A 25,950-nucleotide genomic window follows, 5' to 3' on the forward strand; every position below is an offset into this window, starting at 1 on the left:
ATATGCTGGTAGTATCATTAGTCAAACTATGGCCACATGCATCTAATCTACCCAAAATTGTGATATCAACAAATTTTGAACCAAATAAATATCCAAAAAAATTTATCCATTTGAACAAATTAACAAATTCCTACTTTTTATATTTATTTTTATCTTTCTAAAGTGATTCATTGAAGAAAATATTAGTATTATAAAGTCAACTAATAGCTCAACTAAAAAGAATAACAGAAAAAACTAAGAAAATGTCATTTTTTCACAATTAATGTATAAAATTAAGAAAATTACCAATTTCTCCTAATGACATCAATATAATTCATCATGGTGAAAGGGTTGTATGAGTCTATAAAAAGCAAGCGAAGTAATATGAGTCTAGTTGCTATAACCTCAGAAGTTACAACAAGAGTGAAATAATGGGTGGAACTGGGATAGCAGACAACTGGAAGGAGCTGAGTGGTAGCAACCACTGGGATGGTTTATTGAAGCCTCTCAACATTAATCTCCGGCGCTATATAATTCATTATGGTGAAACAGCTCAAGCTAATTATGATTCCTTCAATGACGAGACCATTTCTAAGATGTATGGATTCCCTCGTTACGCACCAGAAGATTTCTTCTATCATGTAGCCTTACACAATGGCAATCCATACAAATACACTGTCACCAATTATTTATATGGAAGATCAGATACTGATCTCTGGGATTGGGTTCTCCCTGACCAATCTGCTTGGATTGGGTATGTTGCTGTGGCCACTGATGAAGGAAAGACTCTGTTAGGAAGAAGAGACATTTTGATTTCATGGCGAGGAACTCAGTCGGCTGCTGAGTGGTTCAAAGATTTTCAATTCCCTCTTACTCCAGCTTCCGACTTATTTGGAGATACTTATGATCCCACTCCGATGGTGCACTTAGGTTTTCATTCGCTCTACGTCCAATCTAACCCAGACTCCACTTACTGCAAATTCAGTGCCAAAGACCAGGTAGAAGCATGCATGATCTGACTTTTGCTCTTTAATTTAAAAAAAAAAAAATTGCGTGATTTTATTGGTGATTAATAAATAGTAAATAAATATGCGGATAAGTGTATGTTATTAAAAATGTATGGGATATTGTATGTATACATGTGGTATAAAATTTTAAAATCTCCAAAAAAAATTATGATAAAACTTAGGGTACGAGAGTTTGATAATTAGGGTTTGAAAGAGACAAGATTTTGATTGGTATAAGAATATTTATGGATAAGATTTTGATAATATTTAAACATGGTTCCTAAAACAAAGTCATTTTGAGGGTGTAGAAATTAAAAGAAAAGAAAAAAAAATAATAGCTTATTTAATAAAATGACTTTGGTTTTTATTATGAGCGCTGCTATTTGCGCACAAATGATTACACAGAATAAAGAACGATGCCGTTTAGAAGCCACCTAAGTGGGACTAAATTAAAGAAAGTCTAAGTTAAAGCCTTATCTCCTCATCTTCAACCAAGCCATTTTACTCCAACGAATTCATTGGCACTCTCAATTTCTGAATTTTAAATTCCAAAAAACAATATTCATCTTCCAAAATAAGCCGTAATCTAATGGGTGTCTCCTCCAAGGCGTAATACGTGTCTCCGTGCCGGCAATTCGTCAGACTGAATACATAGGACGATGCCGCCGTGAGAGTGCGAGCGAAATGAGTGAATTGGCTGCTGCCGTGAGCTAGTCAATGATTTGGATAAGTTTGGATATTTTAATTTGGCAATTGAAGTGCTTCTATTTATTTATTTATTTTTCCTTTTTCCACTATTTAAACGATGTCGTTCGGGCGTGTCATGTCATTTGCAAAGTTTTGTTTATTATGCGCAGATAGCATTTTTCTTTTCTTTTTTTCCATTTTATATTGATAATAGTGTGAGGCATAATGACACTTGAGAGCCGACCCAGTTTGTTTTTTTAAAAAAGTGTGTTAAAACTTATATTGAAAGTGGTAAGATTATGTAGATTACTTTCTCGAAAATTAATTATTTTTAAATAATGTTTTTATTTTATTTAAAAATTAAGGAAAAAAAGAATTAATTGATGAAATTATTTTATCTTTTTAATAAAATGAGATAGTAAATTGAAGTTCTTAAAAATAAGAGAAGTGTTTTGAAGATATTTAATTCACTAAGGATAATTCGAAATTAATCTTTATATATATATTAATTTGTGAAAGTAGGTTCGAAGCGCAGTGAGGACACTGGTGGATAAATATGGGGACGAAGAAATGAGCATTACAGTGATAGGCCACAGCCTGGGCTCAGCACTTGCAACACTGAATGCAGCAGATTTAGCAGCCAATGGATATAACAAACCCACCGGATCAGACACAGCATCAGGATGCATGGTGACGACCATCGTGTTTGCTAGCCCCCGCGTTGGAGACTCAGCCTTCAAGACTGCATTTGAAGATCAGAAACTTCTTCGCCTCTTACGCATTACAAATAAAAACGACATCGTTCCCAATGTTCCGCCCGTGTTCTCAGGTTACGTTGACGTGGGACGAGAGTTGAAAGTCGATACCACCAAATCAACATACGTAAAGACGGTTATACCCCCTCTATCTCTTCCTTCAGTTTTGCATAATTTAGAGAATTACCTGCATGGAATTGCAGGGACGTCACAAGGGGATGATGATGATGATTTTGAGTTGGCAATTGATCGCGATATTGCACTTCTTAACAAAGGATTGGATCTTTTAAAGGATGAATATGGGGTACCACCTAATTGGTGGACTGTCAAGAACAAGGGCATGGTTCAATTGGATAATGGCTTCTGGAAGCTCGAGGATTATGTGCCAGATCCTCCGAGTACTGCTACAACCACCACAAGTTAATTAATTATACACATATAGGTAATGGATTCCTAATCAAGCATTCTTCACCATGTGAAAGTTAGGGTAAAGATAGCGGATAAAAAAATACAGTTATCAGTATATTATATTATAAAATATACTATATTGAAATATGTATTTATTTATTTTGTAACTTATTCCTAACTTTAATATAGTCAGAAATTCTTAATTATTATAATGTATGGCGTTTTGCATATTGTTCATCAATTATAAATTTAATTAATCATTTGGTATTCTATTGTACTGTCTTAATTTTCACTTATCATATCTTTGGTGCTACATTATGTTAATTCATTTGATGATTAATTTAAATTACAAGTTGTGTGCATTTTATTTTTCTTGGATGATTTTTTTCGCAAAAAAATTATAAGTTGGGAAGCTATTTATTAGTACTTAAAAAATTCTAAAACTTTCGGCAGCATAACATTAATTTTTTCAACAATTCTCAAATATATTCCATGTGAAATAAAGATCCAATCAAATAACTCAATCAAATAATCCATAAATATCAAGATAAAAACAAATAAATAAAAGTGACCTTCATAATAAATATGACAATATAAGAATATATGTACACTTCAACATACTAGAGTCCTAAAATCACTAATTAGAATGGATAGAACAATGCCAAACACCTTGTCCAACATTGGAAAAAAATTCACACAGTTTTTCTAGCTTATAGTTTTCATTAAAGAAATTAAAAATATACATAACCATTGCTAGATAAATAGCCCATATGTAAGTATATATGTATCAGGAGTGCTTACTTACATATGGGCCAATTTTCATGTTTAATAGACAAGTATCACTGAGTATTGATACTACAGCAAGTTAATATAAGAGATTCTTGACATAAACTTATCAGAAAAATAATAATAATAATAATTCTAATCTTGTTCTATTTAGAATTCGAACTAGGACCTCCAAATGTCAAGCTTTTAAGTTTAAAGGAAAAACCATTTTAATTTAGTTGGTGACACTAAGGTTTCAGCACAAGAAAGAAAACTTAATCAAAATTTTCAAATTAATTTAGCAAGTGTGACAAAGATTTTTAGCAGGTTTGACTAAAATGTTTCCTTTTGTTTTATTAATTTTAATAAGAAACATGGTTGTTTCACTTTTAGTTTCAGAAGAATTTAAAAGTAAAAAACACCAAATGTACCATTTTAATTTATCCCTAACCTAATCAATGAAACCTCTTTTAGTTTCCTAAGTGTACACTCTTTCAAACCTCTCTATTCTCTTTGAAAGCTAAACCCTTCTTCTCTTCAACTGCCATCGATCAAGCGTAAAAACCATCGATCGAGGACACCACCACAGTCACCACATAGCAGCGACCAAAGCAAAAGCTAGGCTTGTTTGTTTTCAAGTAAATTTGTAGTTTATTTGTCCTTTCTAACTTTCTTGACTAGTTATTCTTGTTTACTTTACATGCATGTTAAGAATTTTCTCTTTTTCTTATTAATAACAATGGATTTTGTCTGAGTTTTGTCAATTTCTATCATTGAGCAGTATTTGAAAATAAATTAGTGAAACCCAATAAAATAATTTAGGATTTTTCTATGTTTTTTTGGACTTTTGTAATATATGTTGACTATATGAAATTATTATTTATTTTGGATTTTTTAAACATTGTTTGCTCGGAGTGAAATAATGGTATGCTGCCCTCAACTTAGTGAAGTTTGGGGACATGGCAATTTGAATACGTCTACTGGTGTATTGCTACTATATAGTAGCTGATAGAATTCAAGAAAGCTAATTGTTGCTATGTTAAAATATTTAACATTTATAGTTTGTTTAATCGAAACCCTAGACATGTCAAATTAAAATTTACATATTTCATTGACTGATGGAATTAATTTAGAAACTTTTTAAACTTATTGGAGTTTTTGTGGTTGTACATCTGCAAAGTATGATGAACCACAAAGTCAACAATTTAGATGATAAAATTACAGTGATTTTGGTGATAGAGTTCATGATGCTTTTGAGCATTGTGATCAAGATCCTAGTTGTTTTAAGGATATGCTTGAAAATGTTGAAAAGCTTTTATATTTGGGTTCCAAGCATTCAAAACTATCCGGTTTGATGAAATTATACAATGTGAAAGGGCGTTATGAGAGGTCCCACAATGAATTTTTAACTTTATTGAAAGTCCTCAATAAGACATTGCCAAATGATAATAATTTTCCTTGGTCAATATATGAGGCTAAAAAAATACTAGAAGTATTAGGGTTAGATTATGAGAAAATACATGCATTCAAATGATTATATTTTGTATAAGAATGAGTTCACAAATCTTAGTGAATGCCTAAACAGTGGATCATCTAGGTGGCAAAGAAGAAAAGATGAGCCTATAAAATTTAGACAATGGGACCCAAAAATTGTGTTATGGTATTTTTACCTAATTTCTAGGTTCAAAAGAATGTTTCAATCACCATAAACTGTCGCAAACATAACATGGCATGAAAATAAAAGAATCAAAGATGGCAAGCTTTGCCACTATATTGATTTACCAGCTTGACAATTAATTGACAATAAATTGCCGGACTTTGCCTAAGACTCAAGAAATCTTTGATTAGCTCTATCAACTGATGGGATTAACCCACATAGCACATCCAACACTAATTATAGTTGCTAGCTTGTTACATTGATAACATATAATCTTCCTCTATGATTGTGCATGAAGAGGAAGTTTATGATGTTGTCTCTACTAATCTCTGGCCCTAAATAGCCTGTAAATGATGTAGACATAAACCTAGAGCTTTAATTGAGAACTTGAAAACCTTATGAGAGGTAGGTATTGATGTGTTTGATGCATATCGTAAAGAAACTTTTAATTTGTGGACTGTGTTGATGTGGACAATTAGTGAGTTCCTATCATAAATGAACTTGTTTAGGTGTACAGTGACAGGATATTATGCTTTTCCATTGTATGAGATAAATATATGTGCATGTTGGCTGTCATATAGTCGGAAAATGTATTATTTTGGGCCATCGTTGGTTTCTTAAAAGCCCTCCTAAACCTTTATCTAATGAGGAAATTTTAAACTTGGTAACTGAAATTTACATCAAGTTTAGAGGGGAAAAAATTCCAAAAAAGGCAAAAATATGGTGAGGGTAAAGGTGAGGATGGGGGAGGTAGGCATAGGCTCGATGGTTGTATACTTTTTTTTTAATTTAGAATATTTAAAATACTTGTTAGCTCATAATTAACTAGATGTGATGCACATTAAAAAAAATGCATGAAAGCATCTATGAAACATTACTTCATTAATCGAGGAAGATAAAAAATGAGACAACATGAACAAAGCATCTTTGGCACTAGTTCCCAATGAACACATCAAGTCCTACCCCTACCCCATACACTTTGAGTAAGTATTAAAAAAATGTATTGTGAAACCTTGCAAGTTGTCGAAGTTCCTTATCATTATTGTTCTAACTTTAGAAATTTTGTTTGAACAGATGACTGCCGTCTTTAAGAACTTAAGTCTCATGACTGTCATCATTTGATGTAAGAACTACTACCATTAGTACTTTGAACTGTTTGCCAAAAAATATCAATTTTTTCATAATTAGGTTGCCTTCTTTTTTAATTGATTGTGTTGTAAGGTAATAAAACATGATTCTCTTAACCAATTGTAAAAGGAAATTAATATTGCCCTATATAATTTAGAATAATGTTTCCTACCTACCTCTTTTGATATAATGCTTCATATGACAGTCCATCTAGTTAAAGAAGCTAGGTTATGTGGCTAATTTACCTTCAATGGATGTATCCATTTGAAAGAGAAATGAACCTATTAAGGGTTATGTGCACAATCGAAACTGTCCTAAAGATTGCATTATAATGTGTTATATTTGCTGAGGAATCACTTGAATTTTTTGTTGAATACCTTTCACATTGTGAATCAATTGGATTGGCCCTTGGTTTTCTAATTTGGTTTTATAATCAGGTTTTATAATCGAAAAACTATTGGGAGGTACAAATTAAACACAATGTGCATTAGGAATTCTTATCTTACTTAAATTAGTTTTCTTATTGTTTAAAAATTTATTGTTCTTTTCTTAATAGTCTAGGAATTTATTTTCCTTTTTCTTCATGGTATAAAATAATTACTACTAATATAAATAGCCCTCTCTTGTAGCTTTTAAAGGCATATTTGAGTTCAATAGTATTTTTAGTTTTCCAAGCTCGATGTGAGTTTTAGAGTTTAGTTAATTCTTGGCATTCTGCAAATCAATAAGTCTTAACCCCCTATGTTCACGGTATTCTTTCAAATTAAAGTGAATTTAGACCATTCTTTTTATTTTAGTGTTCTATAGAAAATTAAATTAGCTGCGTTGGTTTAGTATCAAAGTTGAAAGCCTAGTTCTTAGTTGTCCCTGATGCTACCCTCTTATTTCTTTCCACTAAACCCATTTAGCTTTATTAAAAAAATTAAATTAGAAAAAAAGAAACTCGAACCACTGCATTGTATTGCACTCGTTATTGTCTATAACTGCCAAAGTACTTTTTCGTTGTCATTTTGCTGATCAACAACCACCCATTTGAATTAGATAATGCCATGACTATATCCCATCCATCAAACTCTCCTTTTTGCCATTGTATTTGTTGAAAAACCTACCCAAAACCATAACATAAGTGTTCAGATGGGGATGTGTTGAACCAGAGTGAATCAAATCAAAAGATTGATGAAACGATAGGAAAGTAATGTGTTTTAGTGACTGATGTCTAAGCAAAACGACATCCTAATATGTGTTTCATGATATCTTAATATTACTTGTTGAAACAACTTGAGATTTTGTTGTTTTGAGCTTAAAGAAGCAAAGGCGTTGCACGTGATCCTTTAATGACATGTGAAGGTTATTAAAACTGTTAAAAACATTTGCTAATCAGGTGCGATCCTGGGGAAATATCTCGGTTTATTATAAAATTGGAAATGCAGCTGATTCTAGTGTAACAACAGAGTGATCTAGAGGTTTCGAGAGAGAGAAAGCTTGAGTAAAAAAGGTGTTCTTGTTCCTCGAAAATGCTCTTTATTTACTGTGTAAGAAAGTCTTGATTCAATCAATAAGCTAATTGATTTATTCCTCCCGTGGATGTAAGTCAATCCAAATTAATTGAACCATGTTACTTCTTGTTCTTGTGTTTTTTCTTGTGGTTTTGTGTTTTTTGTTGATTATTTCTAGTTAATTCATCTTTCTGATCATTAGTTAATTCATTATTAGCAAATCAGATCATCTTATTGCATCTAGTAAATCTAAATTAGTGATATTGGGAGCAATTAATAAATTTTTGTTTGTATAACTTTGCAATCTCTTCAATTGGTATCAGAGTAGGGTTTCTTGATTAGATACAAGTATGGCCACTCCTAAAGTTAATCTTGACAATTTTAATGGGAAGAATGATGCTATACAATTTTAATACATGGAAATTCAAAATGGAAGCATTATTGATTACACAGGGACTGGGTGATGCTATAGAACCAACAACCAATAAAGAAAGAAAAGAGGCATCCTTATAAAAAAAACTCTAGAACAAACTGCTGAGATTGACAAGAAAGCTAGGAGTACAAGATTGTCTTGACACCATGACATCTCATTTCAAGTTCTCAAATCTGGAGTGTACTAAAACAAATGAAGAGAGGTCTGAAATGGCAAAAAATCCTTATGCCAATGTTGCGGGGTGTTTGATGTATGCAATGGTCCTAACAAGACTTGATATTTCTCATGCTTTAATCATTGTATGCAGATTTATGACAACACCTGGAAATGAGCATTGACAAGCATTTAAGTGGATATTGAGGTCTCTTAATGATACTCAGAAATATAGATTGTTATATAGAGATTAGATGAGGTAAGAGGTGGTTTATAGGGTTATATGGACTCAAACTTTGCTGGGGACCATAAAAAAAGAAAATCTTTAACATGATATATGTTTATGATGAATGGCTACATTATCAACTAGAAAGCAAGTCTTCAATATGTAGTTGTTTTGTCAACAACAGAAGCTGAATATACAGCAGCTCCAAAGGCAATTAAAAAAGCTTTTTGGCTCAAAGGGATGATTGAAGAGTTGACGATAGCTCAGGCAATTGTTAAAGTTCACTATAATAACTCAAGTGCAATATACTTGAATAGAAATCCAGCTCATCATGATAGAACTAAGCATACTGATATAAAATGACACTTTATAAAAAATGCATTGTCAAAAGATGTGATTAAAATGTTGAGGGTTCATACTGATAATAATCTAACAGACAAGCCTGGACTGACTTCCTCGCGCGAGCGTGGGCTGCATGCCTTGGTGGCGAGCACGCGCTGCCTTGCCCGTGACTGGGCGCTGATTGCCTCGCTCGAGCGAGGGCAATTTTCCTTGCTCACGAACGCGCACTACATGCCTCTCGAGCCTGGGCAGTTTGCCGAGAGAGTGCCTGCTGCATGCCGCGTGCGTGTGTTGCTGACACGCGAGGCTATGCTGCATCCCTCGCACAACCATGTTGTGCCTGCCGCATGAGCTCGCGCTGCCTTCCTCGCGAGTAGGTGAGGCATGCCTTGCTCGGAAATGGGCAGCCTCACGCGCGAGCGGGCACTTCCTCGCCTTGCGAATGTGGCCCAGATGCCCCTCGTCGCGCGCGCTGCAATGCTTGCGAGTGTGCACTACATGCCCCACTCGAGCATGGGCAGCCTCGCGTGCGAGCGTGCTTGCCTTGGCACGCGAGCGTGGGCAGCCTCGCGCGTGAGCATACGCTCCCTTGGCACGCGAGCGTTCCCTGCCTTACTACACGAGCATGGGTATCCTCGCTTGCGCTGCCTTGCCGCGCAAGCGTGGGCAGCCTCGCTCGCAAGCGTGTGCTCCCTTAGGGAAGGACAATCCATAATTAGACTATCGTTCTTTGACGAAAATGACTGGCTGTATTGGAAAACTAGGGTGAGAATTTATTTACAAGCACTAGATTATGAAAGTTGGAAAGTTGTTTGTGATGGTCCATTTATGCCTTTGACTAAAAATGAAGTCGGGGAAGATATTTCAAAACCTTCACAGGAATGGAATGAATTGGAAAAGAGAAAAGCTACTCTAAATTCTAAAGCTATGAATGCATTGTTTTGCACATTAGATAAGAAAGAGTTTCATAGAATATTTAGTTGTGAGAGTGCTAATGAAATTTGGCACAAACTTGAAGTTGTTTATGAAGGCACGAATCAAGTGAAAGAGTTTAAAATTAGTAGGTACACTCGACAATATGAATTGTTTCAAATGGAACAAAATGTGAGTGTGTATTCTATGTATACTAGATTTACAGACATAGTGAACACTCTAGGAGCCCTATGAAAGAATTTTCAAATAGCGAGAAAGTTAAGAAAATTATTAAGTCGCTACCTAAGGAATGGAGACAAAAAAGGATTGCCATTGAGAAAGCCAAAGATTTAAATATCTTACTTATTGATGATTTAAATTGTTCTCTTATTTCTTATGAGCAAAACTTGGTAGCCGAAAGAGGCAATGAGGAGAAGAAGAAAAATATTGCTCTCAAAGCCTCGAAACATGTGAGTGATGGGGAAAGCGAGTTGGATGAAGAGGAGATGGATATGCTGGCTAGGAAGTTCAGAAAATATTTTAAGAAATCCGGTGAGCGAAGAAAATTTAGAGATCTCAAGAACCGAAAGGAGAAGAAGGAAGTAATAAAATGTTATGAGTGTAAGAAGCCTGACCATATAAGATCGGAATGCCCTCTTCTCAACAAGCTCAAGAAGAAAGTAATGGTAGTCACATGGGATGATATCGATGAGGAAACAAGTGATGATGAAGAGCATCAAGAAATGACAAATCTAACTGTCATGACAATTAGAGATAAATCGGATGAAGAACTTGATGAGGTAAATGATCTTCCTACTTATGATGAATTACATGATACTTTTAAAGAATTGCATGATGAGTGGATGAAAATTGGTAAAAAGAATGCATGTCTTAAAACGAAAATGGTAGAGCTCAAAAATGAAAATGAATCTCTAAGTACAAAAATTACAAGCCTAAAATTAGAGAATAAAACATTGCATGATAGAGTTGCATTATCAAATGAGAAATCTAGCACTACACACAAGTATCTAGAATCACATGTAGATAACTTGAAAAATAAAAATGATGCCTTGCAAAAATGCAATGTTTCATTAAATGAAAAGATCAAAGAATTAGAACTAGATAATGAAATGTTACGTGATAGGATTGCATCATTCACATGTAAACAAAGTACTTTATATGAGCATGAGAAATCACATGTTGATGAATTAATGAAAGAAAATGAAGTGCTTAAAAAGAAGAGCAATGAGTTAAATGAGATTATCTTAAAATTTACAAATGGACAAAAGATGTTGGATAACTTGATTAATTCACAAAAATGTATGTTTGATAAAGGAGGACTTGGCTATAAGCCAAACTTGAAACCAAAGTATTATATGAACTACTTTGTGAAGAGTACATCTATTAACAATAAAGTTGTATGTCATTATTGTAATCAAAACGGTCACATGAAGCTTGGTTGTCCTGTTAAAAGAAAAGTATATTATAGAGTAAAATGTGTTTGGGTTCCAAAAGGAACCATTGCTAACACTTAAGGACCCAAGAATATTTGGGTACCAAGAAGCACAACTTGAATTTTTTTGTAGATACCATAATCAAGAAATGGTGGAGAGTTTCTTAATGAAAGCTTGTGAGAATAATCATTCGATCATTATCTAAGAGTAAATGATGAACAAGATAATTTAATTGCTTTGGTAACAATTCTTGCCATATTATTGTGTGTAATCATGATGCATGGTTATATGTATATATATATGATGATAGCTTGTCAACTTATCATGATGGATTTGTTTGATTTTAATGATTATGAAATGCCTAAGCATGATAAATGAGTGATATGCTTGAATTCTCAATCTTTAAATGCTTACATATTTTATGATTGTATGATGTATATGCATGATAGATGAGTTATATGTTTGTTCTTATATGCATTTATGTTTCATGTATTAAATAGCTTATTGAAAAGTTTTGAATCTCAAAATGGTTTAAAATTGATCAAATTTTTAAGTAAAAAATAAATTGGTGTGAATAATACAAGTCTAAGAGTTAACCAAATTTCAAAACTGTTTTCCAAAGCTTAACCGGTATATTACATCTACTCAACTAGTCAACTGGTTATGAAATCTGGAAAATCGGATTCAATTTGATGCTTGCTGGATAGAACCGGGCATCTAGTTATGAAATTCAAAAACCCGGATTTGGTTTTGGTATTTGCTAGAACGAACCAGTCTTCCGGTTATGGAATCCGGATAACCAGATTCACCTTTGCTCTTCATTGGATTCAACGAAATAACTGGTTATGTAGATCCGGAAATCCAGATTCGAGTTGCACACTTACTGGAATGCAACCGGATAACCAGTTAGGCACATTCGGATAGCCGGATTCGTATGTTTATAAGCTATTCATATTTTCTTCTTCATTTTTTACATATTCTTTCTCTTTCCAAAGTCGTGAGCTGCTCTCCTCTATTTTCATTCAATTTCTCTTCATTTCTCACCCATTTTTATGCCAAAATCAATGATTCAAACTAATACCCATGCATTTCACTTTCATTAAACACTTCCCAATCATTATTTCTTCACTTGTTCTTCATTATTTTATCATCATCTCTCACGTGTGAATAGTGCTTCTCCATTTGTCTCTCAAATTTCTTCATCTTCCACTCATTTTCTTGTTAAAATCAATCATTTAAATCATTATTCATCCATTACTCCTTCAATTTTCACTCTCAAAACAACATTTCATCAACTCTCCACATAAAACCCAAAATAAAAAACCTAACTATACTCGTTTCTCTCTCTTCATTTTCAAGCTTCCTTTAGCCCATTTTTGATCCAATCTACATTATCAATTAGCTTCATTCATCTCTAGGATTGATTTTTTTGGCTCAAATACATCCATTTCACTCGAATTTTTAAAAACCCGAAATTGCATATTCAAGCTTGTTTTTATTTCAATAATGGCGGGTGGTGACTAGTCCAAGGGGAAACAAACGGCCAAGAAGTGCAAGGAAGATTATGGTGATTATTCGGAGTTTATATTGTCTCATTTTCCACGTTCCCTGCTTCGGAAACGATTTCTCGACAATTTCATGTCAATGTCGGTCATTCCTCCATATTTTGTCAATCTTAGTAATTTGGCATGAACTTGGGATGATGAAATTTATTAATATCTCTAATCATGTTATTAATAATATTAAAATTGATTTCTTGATGATTTTGATGATTGATGATTATATATGTGTTGCTTGATGAATTGATGGAGTTGTTGGTTTGTTATAATTGTTTAAGTTTATATGGAAGTGTTTTTAACCATGTTGTGTATTTGAGGATTTGTTCATTTTTAAGGGGAAACTCTGCTGAAATGTATTTTAGGTAATATCTTCATCAATTTTTTTTTGATGATCTTGTTTCAATTGCTTCTATCTATCTTTTTTTAATGATAAAGGAGGAGATAAATATGATTTTTTTTTTTGGATAAAATCATTTTGGTTAAAATTTTCAATTGGCCATATATTTAGGGGGAGCATACAATATGATTTTGGATAATATGCATTTTGAACATTTTTATTGTCTAAAGGAAGAGACAAAGTAATATAGCATTTCAATGTTGTCAAAACGAGGAGAAAAATATGCTTTTTGAGCTTTTTTTTTATGGTTGATATGTGATTATGGTGATGATTTTGAGATATGATGATGATTTGATTACATGGTTTTTATATGATGATTTTATGTTATGAGTTGCTGATTTAGTAATTGATGAAATGATGGTTTATGATCTTTTTATGGTTAATTGGATGTTTGGTTATTATATGTTTCTTGATTAACCATTAACATATTATCAGTCTTAGCATGAGTTTCTAGTAATTTTGATGATGAAGGGGGAGAGATCATTTTTTTTTTAATACGGACTCATTTAATACGTAATTTGATCTTGAAGTATTTGTGCATGGTTTTGAAATATTAAGGGAGAGCTTACAAATTGATATAGACCATATATTTTGAGGGAGTTTTTACTCTTTTTGATGATAAAGGGGGAGATATGGTACATATGATTGTTATGAAAAATATTTATATGTATTTATGCAGGGGGAGTCTTTTAAATCATTTTCAAATTAATTTTTAATCTTGCATTGATTAAAGGGGAGCTTTTCATAACTAAATCAATTTTTTATAATGTGCGTTGTCATCATCAAAAAGGGGGAGACTGTTAGCCTATAAGGCTATAAATATTGATTTTGATGATAACAAACCACATGTTTTAGTTCAACAAAATTTTATGTATTGTGCTTTTATAATAAGAAAAGGATTTTATGGAGTTAAGTTGTTTTCAAGTTGTGGACTAAAATGAAAGAATTTTACAATCTTTGATTTTAATAAATATTGTTTTCAATTTCAGATTTGGACATATTTGAAAATATTTAAATATTTTGGGCCATTCTATAATTTCACATAGTTTGGGCGATACCATAATTTCAAAAAGTTTTGGGATTAACAAATATTACTTAGAAATTCCAAAATTAGACTTATCTGAAAAATTCATAACGTTTTGGGTCATAATACAGTTATACAAAGTTTTAGGGTCAAACTATAATTTTAAAAAAATAGTTCACTGTAGCAGTAACTGTAACATCCGGCTAACCGAATTTGACAAGTGGTAGACCGGATTCACGCAATAAGCTTCTGGAACATAAATGACTATTCGGATTTCAAAAGCGGCATACCGGATCTTCAAAATTCAAATATATGCTGTAACGGTAACATAAAAACGGCTAACCGGATTCCATAAACGGTAAGCCAGTTATCACCAAAATGTGCATAACGGCTAGTTTTTGAGCTCAAACTATATAAACTCAAATTCAATTCATTTTTAGTAATCTTTGCAAGCATAAACAAGTGCACACAACATAGATTGAGCTTCAATTTTGTAGATCATTATTTATTGAATCATCTTTGTTCTTCAATTTGTATATCTACTCTTTGAGAGAGTTTTTGTTGTAATTTTCAATTTCTCATCAAATTTGTGAGTGTATAAGTGTGTGAGACACTTGAGTAAAGAGATTGAGAGATAATCTCTTTATTATAAAGGTTCATTGACAACTTGAAAGTCAATTGTAAGCTTTTGAAGCCTTGGAAGGTTTAGATAGTGAAATTCTCAAGCTTGGGTTGCTTGGAGGCGTGGACGTAGGCGGGGGATAGCCGAACCACGTAAAAATCTTTGAGTTTGTTTTCCCTTCCCCTACTCATTTATTATTGTGCTTTCATTGAATTTATTGTTTTCGAATTTATTAAGGCATTAGATTGGATTGTGGTGTGGTTTGATTAGGATAAGTTTTAAAAACCCAATTCACCCCCTCTTAGGTTGCAAAACTTGTATTTCAATCCTAAGTTGAATTCCTTGGATTGCATAACATTCAAGAAGAGAAGCTTCACCTAGACTACTATATAAGACTCTAGGAAATCACTTCAACACTCTTCATAGTTCTATTTTGGTCTATAACACAATGATCATATTAAAAACTTAAAGTTTCTCCCACCTTATGCTGAATGGTGGAGTTACAAATATGAAAATTGTTTTTCATTTTTTTACTTGGTAAATCCTGAATCAATATACATAGAAATTAAAGATTAAACTAAGTTTAATTGAATGAGTTGGGATGCATGACCATGAGCATTATGTGATTATTACGTAATTAAATAATCTTGCAAATATTTTCTTCATCTTGGCATAATGAGGTCTTAACCTTCCCAAGCACCAAGAACTGATGATTAATACTTTGATCAACCATGGGAAACAAAAGAAAAATGCTACAGAGCAGTATTTTTGAAAGGATCCAAAGTCATGCGATAGTATAAGAGTCAACAATTCAAGTTACAAAATGAGTGCATATATTGATAAAAAATAATTGATATAATTTTAAATTAAATATAACAAGAACTTATGATACCAACTCCAGAATCCAGACAAAATTAATAATTACCCACAACAATGACAAAAAGAATCAAATCCAGAAAGAAAAAAATTGATTGTGGAACAATTTAAAAAATCAAACCCAAATATTAACCGATTGATTGATGATTCGGTGGCAAAGTACAAGTGCACTAGTAGTGGAGCAGATGAGCCAAACATGTCCTATAGGTGCGCTTGTGCTTTGTATTGCATTATAATGTGACTATAATATAATGAACTGAAATGTATTGTATTATATTAAGAGGGTATTCAAATTAGTGCATAACTATGCTTGTATAACATGGACTGTAATACATTTGATTACTTTATATTATTATTTTATTCTTAAATGAATTAAGAATTTTAGTTATTATTAAGAAAATTAAAATCTGACAACCAACAACTAAAATTCATAGTCCACTGGCACCGACCATCACCCATCGGAGTCCATTGAACTCAAATTTAGTTTGCTAGAAAAAGTGTTATGAATTGTTGGCTTTTATTTATCTCCATATTTAAATAGCGGTGATATAAAAGTTGTTGCCACCATCATCCTCTTTAGTGTCCTTCACTCATCATTCTGGTAGTGTTGATGTTTTTTAACTCGTCGTAGTTAAACAAAGGCAAGATATGGAAGCCGGCGGATTTTTTACTTTTTCCAGTGAGTGAAATTTTTTTCAAGATAATACTTGTACACTTTTATAGATTTAGCAATGAAGATGCTAAGAGTACCAGATTTGTTCAACGAACTTTCATAATTGGTAGCTAGTGATTAGTACCCTAAAGGGTGTTTGGCTTTCACTACAAGAAAAAGTGCCTACTATGATAGTCCTTTGTGTGACGGTTTTTGGTCTGAAGGCCTACAACAATAGAATCGTGATAGATTTATTTTCTGTCATACACTTATGAGATAACTGTGATAGAAATATCGTTTATCAATAGATTATGATATATTAGTGATATAAATATCATATATAAAAAAACTATGATAGACTAGTGATAAATTATTTGGCTATCAAGAATGAAAGACTAATTTTCTATGTTGACTTTAATTGCGCGGGTTTGAGTTAATTTTTAAAAATATTTTATTACTAAAAAAAGAAGTGAAACGATGTCGTTTCCGTTAAAGTAACAAATTTAAATTAAAAAACATTGTGTTTTGCAAGTGTTTGAGAAAAACCAGAAACGTAAATAACCAATAATAATAATAATAATAAAACGTTGTGTTTTGTAATGGGGGGAAACATTTTTGTGAATAAAGAGGCAAAATTTTTTCTAAGTGTTTAGAAAATTTTCAAGCGTCATTGTGGAATCTCAAAATCGATTAGCACACTTGCAGCAAACCCTCAAAGGCCGCTATAGCAAACTAACGACGCCCAAACACCCATCATTTCAAAATCGTTCTGGTTGTTTCACTTAATCGTCTCTCTTAGCTACGGTTGTCACTGAATATTGTCTCTCTTTGTTAGGATGAAGTTAGTGCCAATCGAAACCCAAATTGGAATGAGAACAACAGTCATGGTACCTTTATTGACTGAAAGAAACCCAATAGCTTATCATGAAAAAAGACTCAAATTGTTGATGCGGAAGTTAAAACCCTAGCCTTGACGGTAAATTGAAGCTTTACACTCACTGGTGAGTCATTGCTGCATTTGCATGTATTTAATTTTGACTATTCATTCTACTTTTATGTAAAGTAGTAAATAATTTCTAAAAAATTGAAATGTATTTGCATGAATTGCATATATTTCGGTAATCAATTTACTAAACAATTTCCCACGAAGATAGTCTTTAAAAGTATTTTGAATTCTATTTTGAGTTGTAATCATGCATTGCATAATGTTGTTAATTTTTTTTATTCTCGGTAATTCTGATTTATATTCATGTCTATGTGTGGATTTGTTTTTCTAGCTAATTCTGATATTGATGCTTCGTTAAGTTAAATGAGTGTTAGTGTATGAATTTTAGAGATAATCTGCAACTTATATATCTTTAAGTTCTGATAACCGATTCTTTAAATATTGGCCTAAATTGTATATAACAAAGCCTAAGGAGAGATTCTTAGTAAATGATTCTGTTATGTAAAAGTGAGAGATTCTCACCTCTCATTGCCATCTACCTATGCATATGGTGTTGCAGTTATTTTGCATTTGCTGGTGCTGTTGTTGTTACTGTTGTTGTCTTCAGTTGTAACATTTGCTTGTCAAATATAAATAATTGTGATTGCTGCATAAATGTGACAGTTTAGTGTTCTTGATTTGTTGAAGGCATTGTATTAAGGTACTTGAAGCTTTTCTTTGTGTTTGCTTTTATTTTTGTTCTACTGATGTATATTAGTTGAAGTTGTAGTTTATTATTTCTTCCTAGGCTTACTCATATGATTAATGTAATTTCTTGGTACTTTTTTAGCCCTCTTGAATCCAAGTTTTGGAATTCTATCAACTGATCATTCAAAATATATTTCAGTAATAAATATTGTTATTGGATTTGTACCTAGAATTGGATATAGCAACAAATTGTTGTGTTTAATCTGGTAGGTTCCATTTCTTATCCTCTATTATTTGACTTTTTGAAGTTGTTATACACTTTCTTAAAATTTACATATCTTTAAATTTATAATTATGATACTATGTAATGTGTTTGTTGTGGTGCTTTCTTATTTATTATATTTATATTATAATAGGAGAGTGGACTTTTGAAAAGTATGAGTTTCGATTTATCAACTTTCTTGGTTGCTATATTTGTAATTTTTAAATTTGTTTATGGACCATGACCATACTTTTCTGTAAAGTTTGTTGTTTCTTTAATATAAAAGAGAAAACTATATGGGCCAAATTGTGTTTAATTTGAATGGCCTCATGTAGGTTTAACTTTGTTTATTTCACATGGTGCTGTAACATTAGACAAATATTCTAAGTATGCACGTTCTTTCTTTGCTTTATATATATGCCAGGAACATTAATTGTTAAACCAGAAATGGATAAATCTTGGATTCAATGTAATCGACTGTCGACAGAATATGAAGAGAGTGTCAAGAAATTTATAAATTTTGCTATAAAAAATGCTGGAGGCAGTAGTGTCATTAGGTGTCCATGCCTTGATTGTGGAAATTTATCATTTAAAACACCTACAATTGTAAAAGATAATTTATATATGCATGGTTTTGATGTGAAATATGACAATTGGTTTTGGCATGGGGAAGAGATTCGTAAGAGTCATTTTCCTCGAAGAGAAAACCATTTTCAGTGACAAAATATAGAGTTTAACAATGGTAATGAGTTAGAAATGGTTAATGATACTTATAAGGGTTGTTGTGGGGACCCTAAGGCATTTAAAGAGTTGCTATAACAAGCTGAGAAACCCTGTATACCTAGGATGCACAAAATTTACTAAGTTAGTTTTTTTAGTGAAATTGTTCAATGTGAATGGTAGATTTGGGTGGTCTGACAGTAGCTTTTCTGCATTGTTGAGTATTTTAGCAGATGGTTTCCTTCAAAATAACAAAATTTCAACCTCTATGTATGAGGCCAAAAAGACAATGTCAGCTTTGGGCTTAGAATATGTTAAAATTCATGCTTACCCAAATGATTGCATATTCTACAGAAAAGAGTATGGAGGTCTTTTTGAATGTCCTACTTGTAGTTTGAGATTTCTTCGCTCGAGCAATCTGATGCCCATTTCGATGAGTTTTTAGATGAACAAAATGATGGATTTGTTGGTGAGGAATCAGAGTATCATGAGGCACTTATCCGCGAAGGATATGATCCTGGAATGCCCCTGGCCGATCATGTCCCTGATCTTGATGAGTTTGGAGATGGTAATGAGGATGAACCTAAGAGAAGTAAGCAAAGCAAAGGTGGCACTATTGGGTCAGAACAAAATAAGAAGAGAAAAAGAAGTGGAAAGTTTGTGGTCAAATACAATAGCCTTGGTGTTCCAGTTGGTGAAAAAACCATTGAGCTGGCTACGTATATTAGTGTTTTGGCTCGCACGTCAATTCCAATCATATACAACGATTGGTGTAGGGTTCCAGATGATACAAAGGAGCATCTATAAGAGTCTGTTAAGGTATAAAATAAAAAATTAAGAGGATATGTTTAGTTTTATTGTTGCTGGAAAAAATTGAAATTAGAAATAAACTTTATTTCATGATTGTAAAGGGTAATTTTTAAAAACCTCCCCTGAGGTTTGGGCTTGTTGCAAGTAGATGGCGAGAATCTGTTTATTTGTAAAAAACCCCCTACTGTCAATTAATTTTAACATTGACCGTTAGTTGACTGTGCAAAGACAATATTGCCCTTAACAATAGTTTGTAGACTGACATAACTAAAAAAAAAACTAAAATTATTGGCACGAAAAGCACAAACCCTATTTTTTGACAATTTTATCCTTGTCAATTTCAAAGATTTACAATATCATAGGTAAAAATTATGACTTTTTCATTTTCAAGTTTTTAATTTTATCTTTTTTGTAGGAACTTTAAGAAAATATCAATAATTTAAAAAGGGTAAAATAGCCAACAATTTTAGTTTTTTTTTTAGTTATTTCTGTCTACAAACTATTGTTAAGGGTAATATTGTCTTTGCACAGTCAACTAACGGTCAATGTTAAAATTATCTGACGATAGAGGGTTTTTTACAAATAAACAAATTCTCACCATCTACTTGCAACAAGCCCAAACTTCAGGGGAGGTTTTTAAAAATTACCCTGATTGTAAATATTCCTCATTCTCACATTTTCATTTTGAAACTTGAAGGTGTAATTCGTTGTTCATCCTCAAAGTAGGAAGCAGGTACTACAAGCCATCAGAGTTGCATTTCAAAACTTTAAGTACACTCTAATGAGGAACTATGTTTTACCATTTGTTAATGACCGTAAAAGGCTTTTCAAGCCACCAGCACGGTACAACACTATTTATAAGGAAAGTTGGGTTAAGTTTGTGAAGGAAAGACTATCTAAAAAATTTCAAGTGAGTGTGTCTAATTCAAGTATTGATAATATATCAATGTTTATGACATTTTTCCTTATGTGTTTATCCACTGTCCGTTTGGTTGTTTTAAGTAGAAATTTAGTGATGTCAATAAACTTAGGGGGGCACAAAACAAGTTTAATCATTGCCTAAGTAGAAAAGTTTACATTAGGTTAATGCAAGAAGTGGTATGTACAGTGAGTTAGTTGCTTACATTTTACTGTTGTTTATTAAAATTGTTTGGTTAATGTAAATAATGATTGTTACTAACATTTTATTTTGTGATTCACATTTTGACAGTGGTCATAAACATGCCTTACTGAAGAAAAAGTGGACAGGAGTATTCTTTGGAAAAGAGCTTGGTAAATGAAAAACAGAGGATACCACCCGATGTTGAACTAGTTATTAAAAAAACCGTAAAAATTTTTTTGCTTACTACTGTAATTCTAGTTGTGATTACTTAGACTTTGATAACATTAGCTTACTCAATTCGTTTATGTGGTAGGATAAATTGGAGATGGAAGCTAAGAAAAGGAAGATGCGGTCATCTGGAAAAAATGATATTCTCGCACAATCTTTGGGAAAAACTCTAAGATGTGGTCGTTTGCAAGGAGTGGGCAAGTTTGTAACCCCGTCTATGTATTTTCAAACTTTCTAGAGGCTTGCTGATAGAGAAAGGGAAAGAGAGGATCGTCTATAGAGGGAATCAATTAACAGTTGGTTGAAAGAAATGAGAAATGAACTGAGAAAAACACCTCACCATTTAGATATAACAAGTTCCAGCTACCCTCGCATACCTGTTGAAAACAATAATACTGTTGGAGATAATGGCATAGACTCTGTTAAAGCTGAAGCAACTACTGAAACACCAAAGGTCAATTTGTTTACTAATTTTACTTACTATTTTTTTATTTAGTTTGTTGCAATTTTATTTCTTCTACTTAACTGTATATACTTGTTGTTGTTGCATAAGGGTTGTTGTAGTTTAACTGTTCTTACATGTTGTTTGTGGATTTAGTTTGTTGTAAGTTTACTATTTATACATATGTTGTTTATGGATTTTCTTTGATATTGTTCACTACTTTGTAAGATAAATTTAGAGTATTTAGGATTTATTTATGCCAATCACACTGAACAATTATGTTTGCAGCAACCTGATCGTTTGAAAAAAAAAGAAAAGCAAAGGACACCTAAAAACACAGTATGAAGGAACCTACCAATACTAAACTGTAAAAAAGAGACAGACATAACAAACAAAAACAAGGATACACCTGCCAAAAGATTCTCTGTCATTCCAAGAAAGAGTCCAATATTGAACCCAACTGAAATCCCAATGGAAATGCCTGATGATTTGTTACAAAGAAAAAAAAAAGCATTCTTAAACATCAAGGCACAAAAAAACATTTGAACTTTGAATCAGCAGAACAACATAATGATATAATAGAGATAAGACATACAGAAGTTGTAAAACAGACCAAGGATGAGGGCAAAAAAGTTGCAGTGAAGCCTCTACCAGCAAGGAGGAACACAAGGCATGCAGAGGGGTACAACGGAATGGGATTTTGTTGCTGCAGTTGTTTGGCACAATGTGTGAAGCTAAGATATCAGACCAAGAATGGATTCCATATCTAATGAATGATGGTGTTTTCCAAATGGAAGAGATTAGAGCTCATATTGGGCGACATGACTGCAGTGCGGTTCTGTCAATGGATGCTATAGGAGTAAATGTAATCGAAGTCTATATTGCGTAAGTGATTTATAATCATTCTAGTTTTATGTGTACTTTTTATGGGAGTTCTAATTGATGGATTTTAACATTGTTTGTCTATTGTTTATCAGGATGTTGTATGCTTCCATTCTCCCTGGGAAAAGAGGTGTCAAACCATTTGGATTCGTTCGTTCGAGCCTGGTTTCACTAGGCAAAGAATGTAATCCTACTGCATCATTTGACCTTAGGGCACGTGGAGTTTGGGATCGATTAAAAAAAGCAAAGAAGGGACAATTCATCTTTATACCTTATAATCCCTAGTATGCTCTTTTAATACTTTTCAACTCATATTAATTTCCCTTCTTGCCTTAATTTATTGAAATTGCTACCTTAATGTTCTTTCTTTTATTATAGTTATCATTGAGTGCTAGTCATCTTTGACGTGTTGAAAAAAAAAGTTTATTATCTCGATTCTTATGGGGGAGGTCCTGATAATGATTTAAAAGAGCTCACTAAAGTGTATGTTCATTTTCTTTGATTACCATTATCAATATAAAATTACTTTTACATAGTTTACAAATACTTTGTTACAATTTATTTTTGTATACAGCTCTATGACAATGTTTATAGACTCACTAGAGGGTAAGGAGAAATGGAATTATAATAAGATGGTCAGATCTGTAAAGGTATGAACTATTACCTTAACTATAATTATATATTACCATGCTTAATCGTTATTATAATAAACTGTGCAATTGCTAATTGTGAATATGTCTAATAGTGTCGTTAGGGTGTCCAAATTTAAACCTTACTACTAATATAAATAACTAGTACAGAGCGATTAAGGATAGATCCCACGAAGACTATGCTAGTTGTATTTATTATCAACTTTAAAGCAGGATTTAAAATAAAATAATAGTAGTAATAATAATATAAATTAATTTAACTAAGGAAAATGCCAATTATAAATAAAAATGGGGTTTTATGAATTTTTAAATAAATAGTAAAAATAAAGAAATTAAAAACTACCAATAATAATTTAATAAAAACTCTAATTAAAGGAGAAAGAAATAATAAGGATGAAAACCTTGGTTAAAGGATTATTTGCCACCACCAAACATGCACATAATATATCAATTCTATCACCAATTGTTATTGAAACTATCAACCGTAGACAACAATAAGCTCTGTTACTCTCAATCTTTCCTTAGTGTGTCGTTAGGCAAAATAAACTCTTCACCTAATCTCTAACCATTAAATAATTTAAAGCAAGCTCTTTAAATTTAAGATAATTGAAGTATTAAGTAGAGAAAGATATTAGGTTGATCTACGCAATAAACACACAAACTCATATTATTTAACCTAGGTTATGTTCTCCAATTGAAACCATTTATTCTAACCTGCTACTAATGATTAAAATATCAAGACAATTACGAATCAAGAATTTTTATCTAGCAATAGAATTTAATCAAGTCCTATCTAATTGGCCACTCAAATAAAACAAGAATAAAATCATAAACATTAATTATAGAAGAACATAAACAATCTCAATTAAATAAATTGAATGATAGAAATTGAACAGTAATCATATGACATGTTTGGGGTTTTGAATTCACCCTCAACTAAATAAAAAATCTAGCCTACCATAATTGAATTGGGAATAAAAGAGTTAATAAAACCAGTCATGGAGATTAATTCAAGAGGCTAACTCTGCGTCAATTCCTTTTGGCTTCTTCTTTCTTTTTCTTTTTCTTGCGGCTGCTCTCTTTTGAATCCCTCTTGGTTGCCGATTGTCCCCAAATCAAAAGCCAGAAGTTGGCTTTTATAGTGCTTAAGATTGGCCGAATCCTTATTGGAGTTTCTTTCCAATTGAAAGGCAATTGATTTCCTTCCCTTAATTGCCATGCACATGCCGTCCACTTTGACCATTTCCTTTTTTTTCAATTTGTTCTCCATAATTAAATCCCATGCACGTGATCTTAAGCTTTGGCAGGACATACCTGCAATCTCTTTAAATTGGTCAAGTGAATCTTGCATGAACTTATAAAACCATGCACATTAAACAAGTTTTCATTTTATGCATGCTTGTTCCCAAAGTCTTTATTAATTTTCATGAAATCCCATATGCTTCCGAATGTGTATCAATTAATTAATTGGCTTCCAAAAATCTTTAGTTATTTCCTTTTCTAATTCCTTCAAGTAGATTTCTTCTTAAATACTCCGATTTAATTTCTCTTTAATCCCATAATATACCTAAAATAACAAAATAAAAAAATTAAGATAAAAATTAACACAATAAAATATAATTTACTAAATTAAAAATTAACTAAAATAGCTAAGACCAAAATAAGAAAGAGATGGAGAAATTAATAGCAAAATATATGAAAAATATGCGCTTATCAAGGTCCTATAACAACCAGCAAGTTCAGTCGTGTGTGGATTTAATGTCATGAGATTCATGAAAGACTTGATTACTGACTTCTCTTTTACTAATGAACAATGTGAACAATGTGAGTTCCTTGATCATAATTTGCTTCATAAAAAAGAACATGTCTTGTGTCAAAGTTTCACTATATAATTTTTATTTTTCATAAATAGTTCAACGGAAAGAAAACATATTCTGATGTTGAATTAGATGAAATCCGTATTAAATGGGCAAACCATTTTTCTGGAGTACTTGCTGTTATGTGAGGTATCCCTTGTCTATTATGTTGTTATTGTGAGTTCATTGATGAAATAAGTTAATTTACTAGCTATTATTCTATTGCCTAATATTCTAATCTATATGTGGTCATGGACTTTGAATTTGATGAAGGTATATTTTACTTGTTCAATTATCTAGATTATTATACTTCTATGTTAGAATATGATGAAGATGGTGGGTACTCTGGAGTTGGCTAGTTTTTTCTTTGTTTGGAAAATAGGTCCTAGATATATTGATGCAATTTTACACATTTCGGTTCTTCTTAGATTGGGTTTTGACATTTGGGTACTAATGGAGTTGTCTGATCAGTATTGTTGGCTTCCTCTTGTGTTACTGGAAATGAACTATGTTGTTGGCTTTCTTCATGTTGGTAGAAATGACTCTGTTGTTGGCTTCCTTATGCTACTGGAATTGAACTGATCATGGTTCATTGGTGTTGTACATGCTGCTGGAATTTAGTTTTTATGTTGTTACAATATTCTTCTATTTATGTTGGACTTGTCACTCGTATTTGATTAAATTATATTTGCTGACAATTATCAATAATTAGTCAATGGTATCCATTTCATTTTCTTTGTCAGTGAATTTTTAATTGCAATATTAATTTTAGTAATCTAATTAATTAGCTAATTTATGAAATATTAATTTCTGATAAATATTTGCAGATTTTT

The 25,950-nt window shown here is 32.3% G+C and overlaps 1 protein-coding gene across 1 annotated transcript; it reads left to right on the plus strand.

The window, feature by feature from the left end:
* The first annotated feature begins 313 nt into the window (after positions 1 to 313).
* LOC18039998 (phospholipase A1-IIgamma) lies at positions 314 to 2,939 on the plus strand. Its single transcript, XM_006428446.2, has 2 exons — positions 314 to 977; positions 2,196 to 2,939. The coding sequence occupies exons 1-2, from the start codon at positions 411 to 413 to the stop codon at positions 2,850 to 2,852; spliced, it is 1,224 nt and encodes a 407-aa protein (XP_006428509.1). The 5' UTR covers positions 314 to 410; the 3' UTR covers positions 2,853 to 2,939.
* Positions 2,940 to 25,950: the final 23,011 nt, after the last annotated feature.

Source organism: Citrus clementina, unplaced genomic scaffold, assembly GCF_000493195.1.
Source record: "Citrus clementina cultivar Clemenules unplaced genomic scaffold, Citrus_clementina_v1.0 scaffold_6, whole genome shotgun sequence".
NCBI classification, from domain to species: Eukaryota; Viridiplantae; Streptophyta; class Magnoliopsida; order Sapindales; family Rutaceae; genus Citrus; species Citrus x clementina.

Excerpts from the sequence above, each read along its gene's own strand:
- LOC18039998 (XM_006428446.2), top strand. The coding sequence starts at position 411 with ATGGGTGGAACTGGGATAGCAGACAACTGGAAGGAGCTGAGTGGTAGC. Across the intron at positions 978-2,195 it reads AATTCAGTGCCAAAGACCAG|GTTCGAAGCGCAGTGAGGAC; the intron begins GTAGAAGCATGC and ends TTGTGAAAGTAG.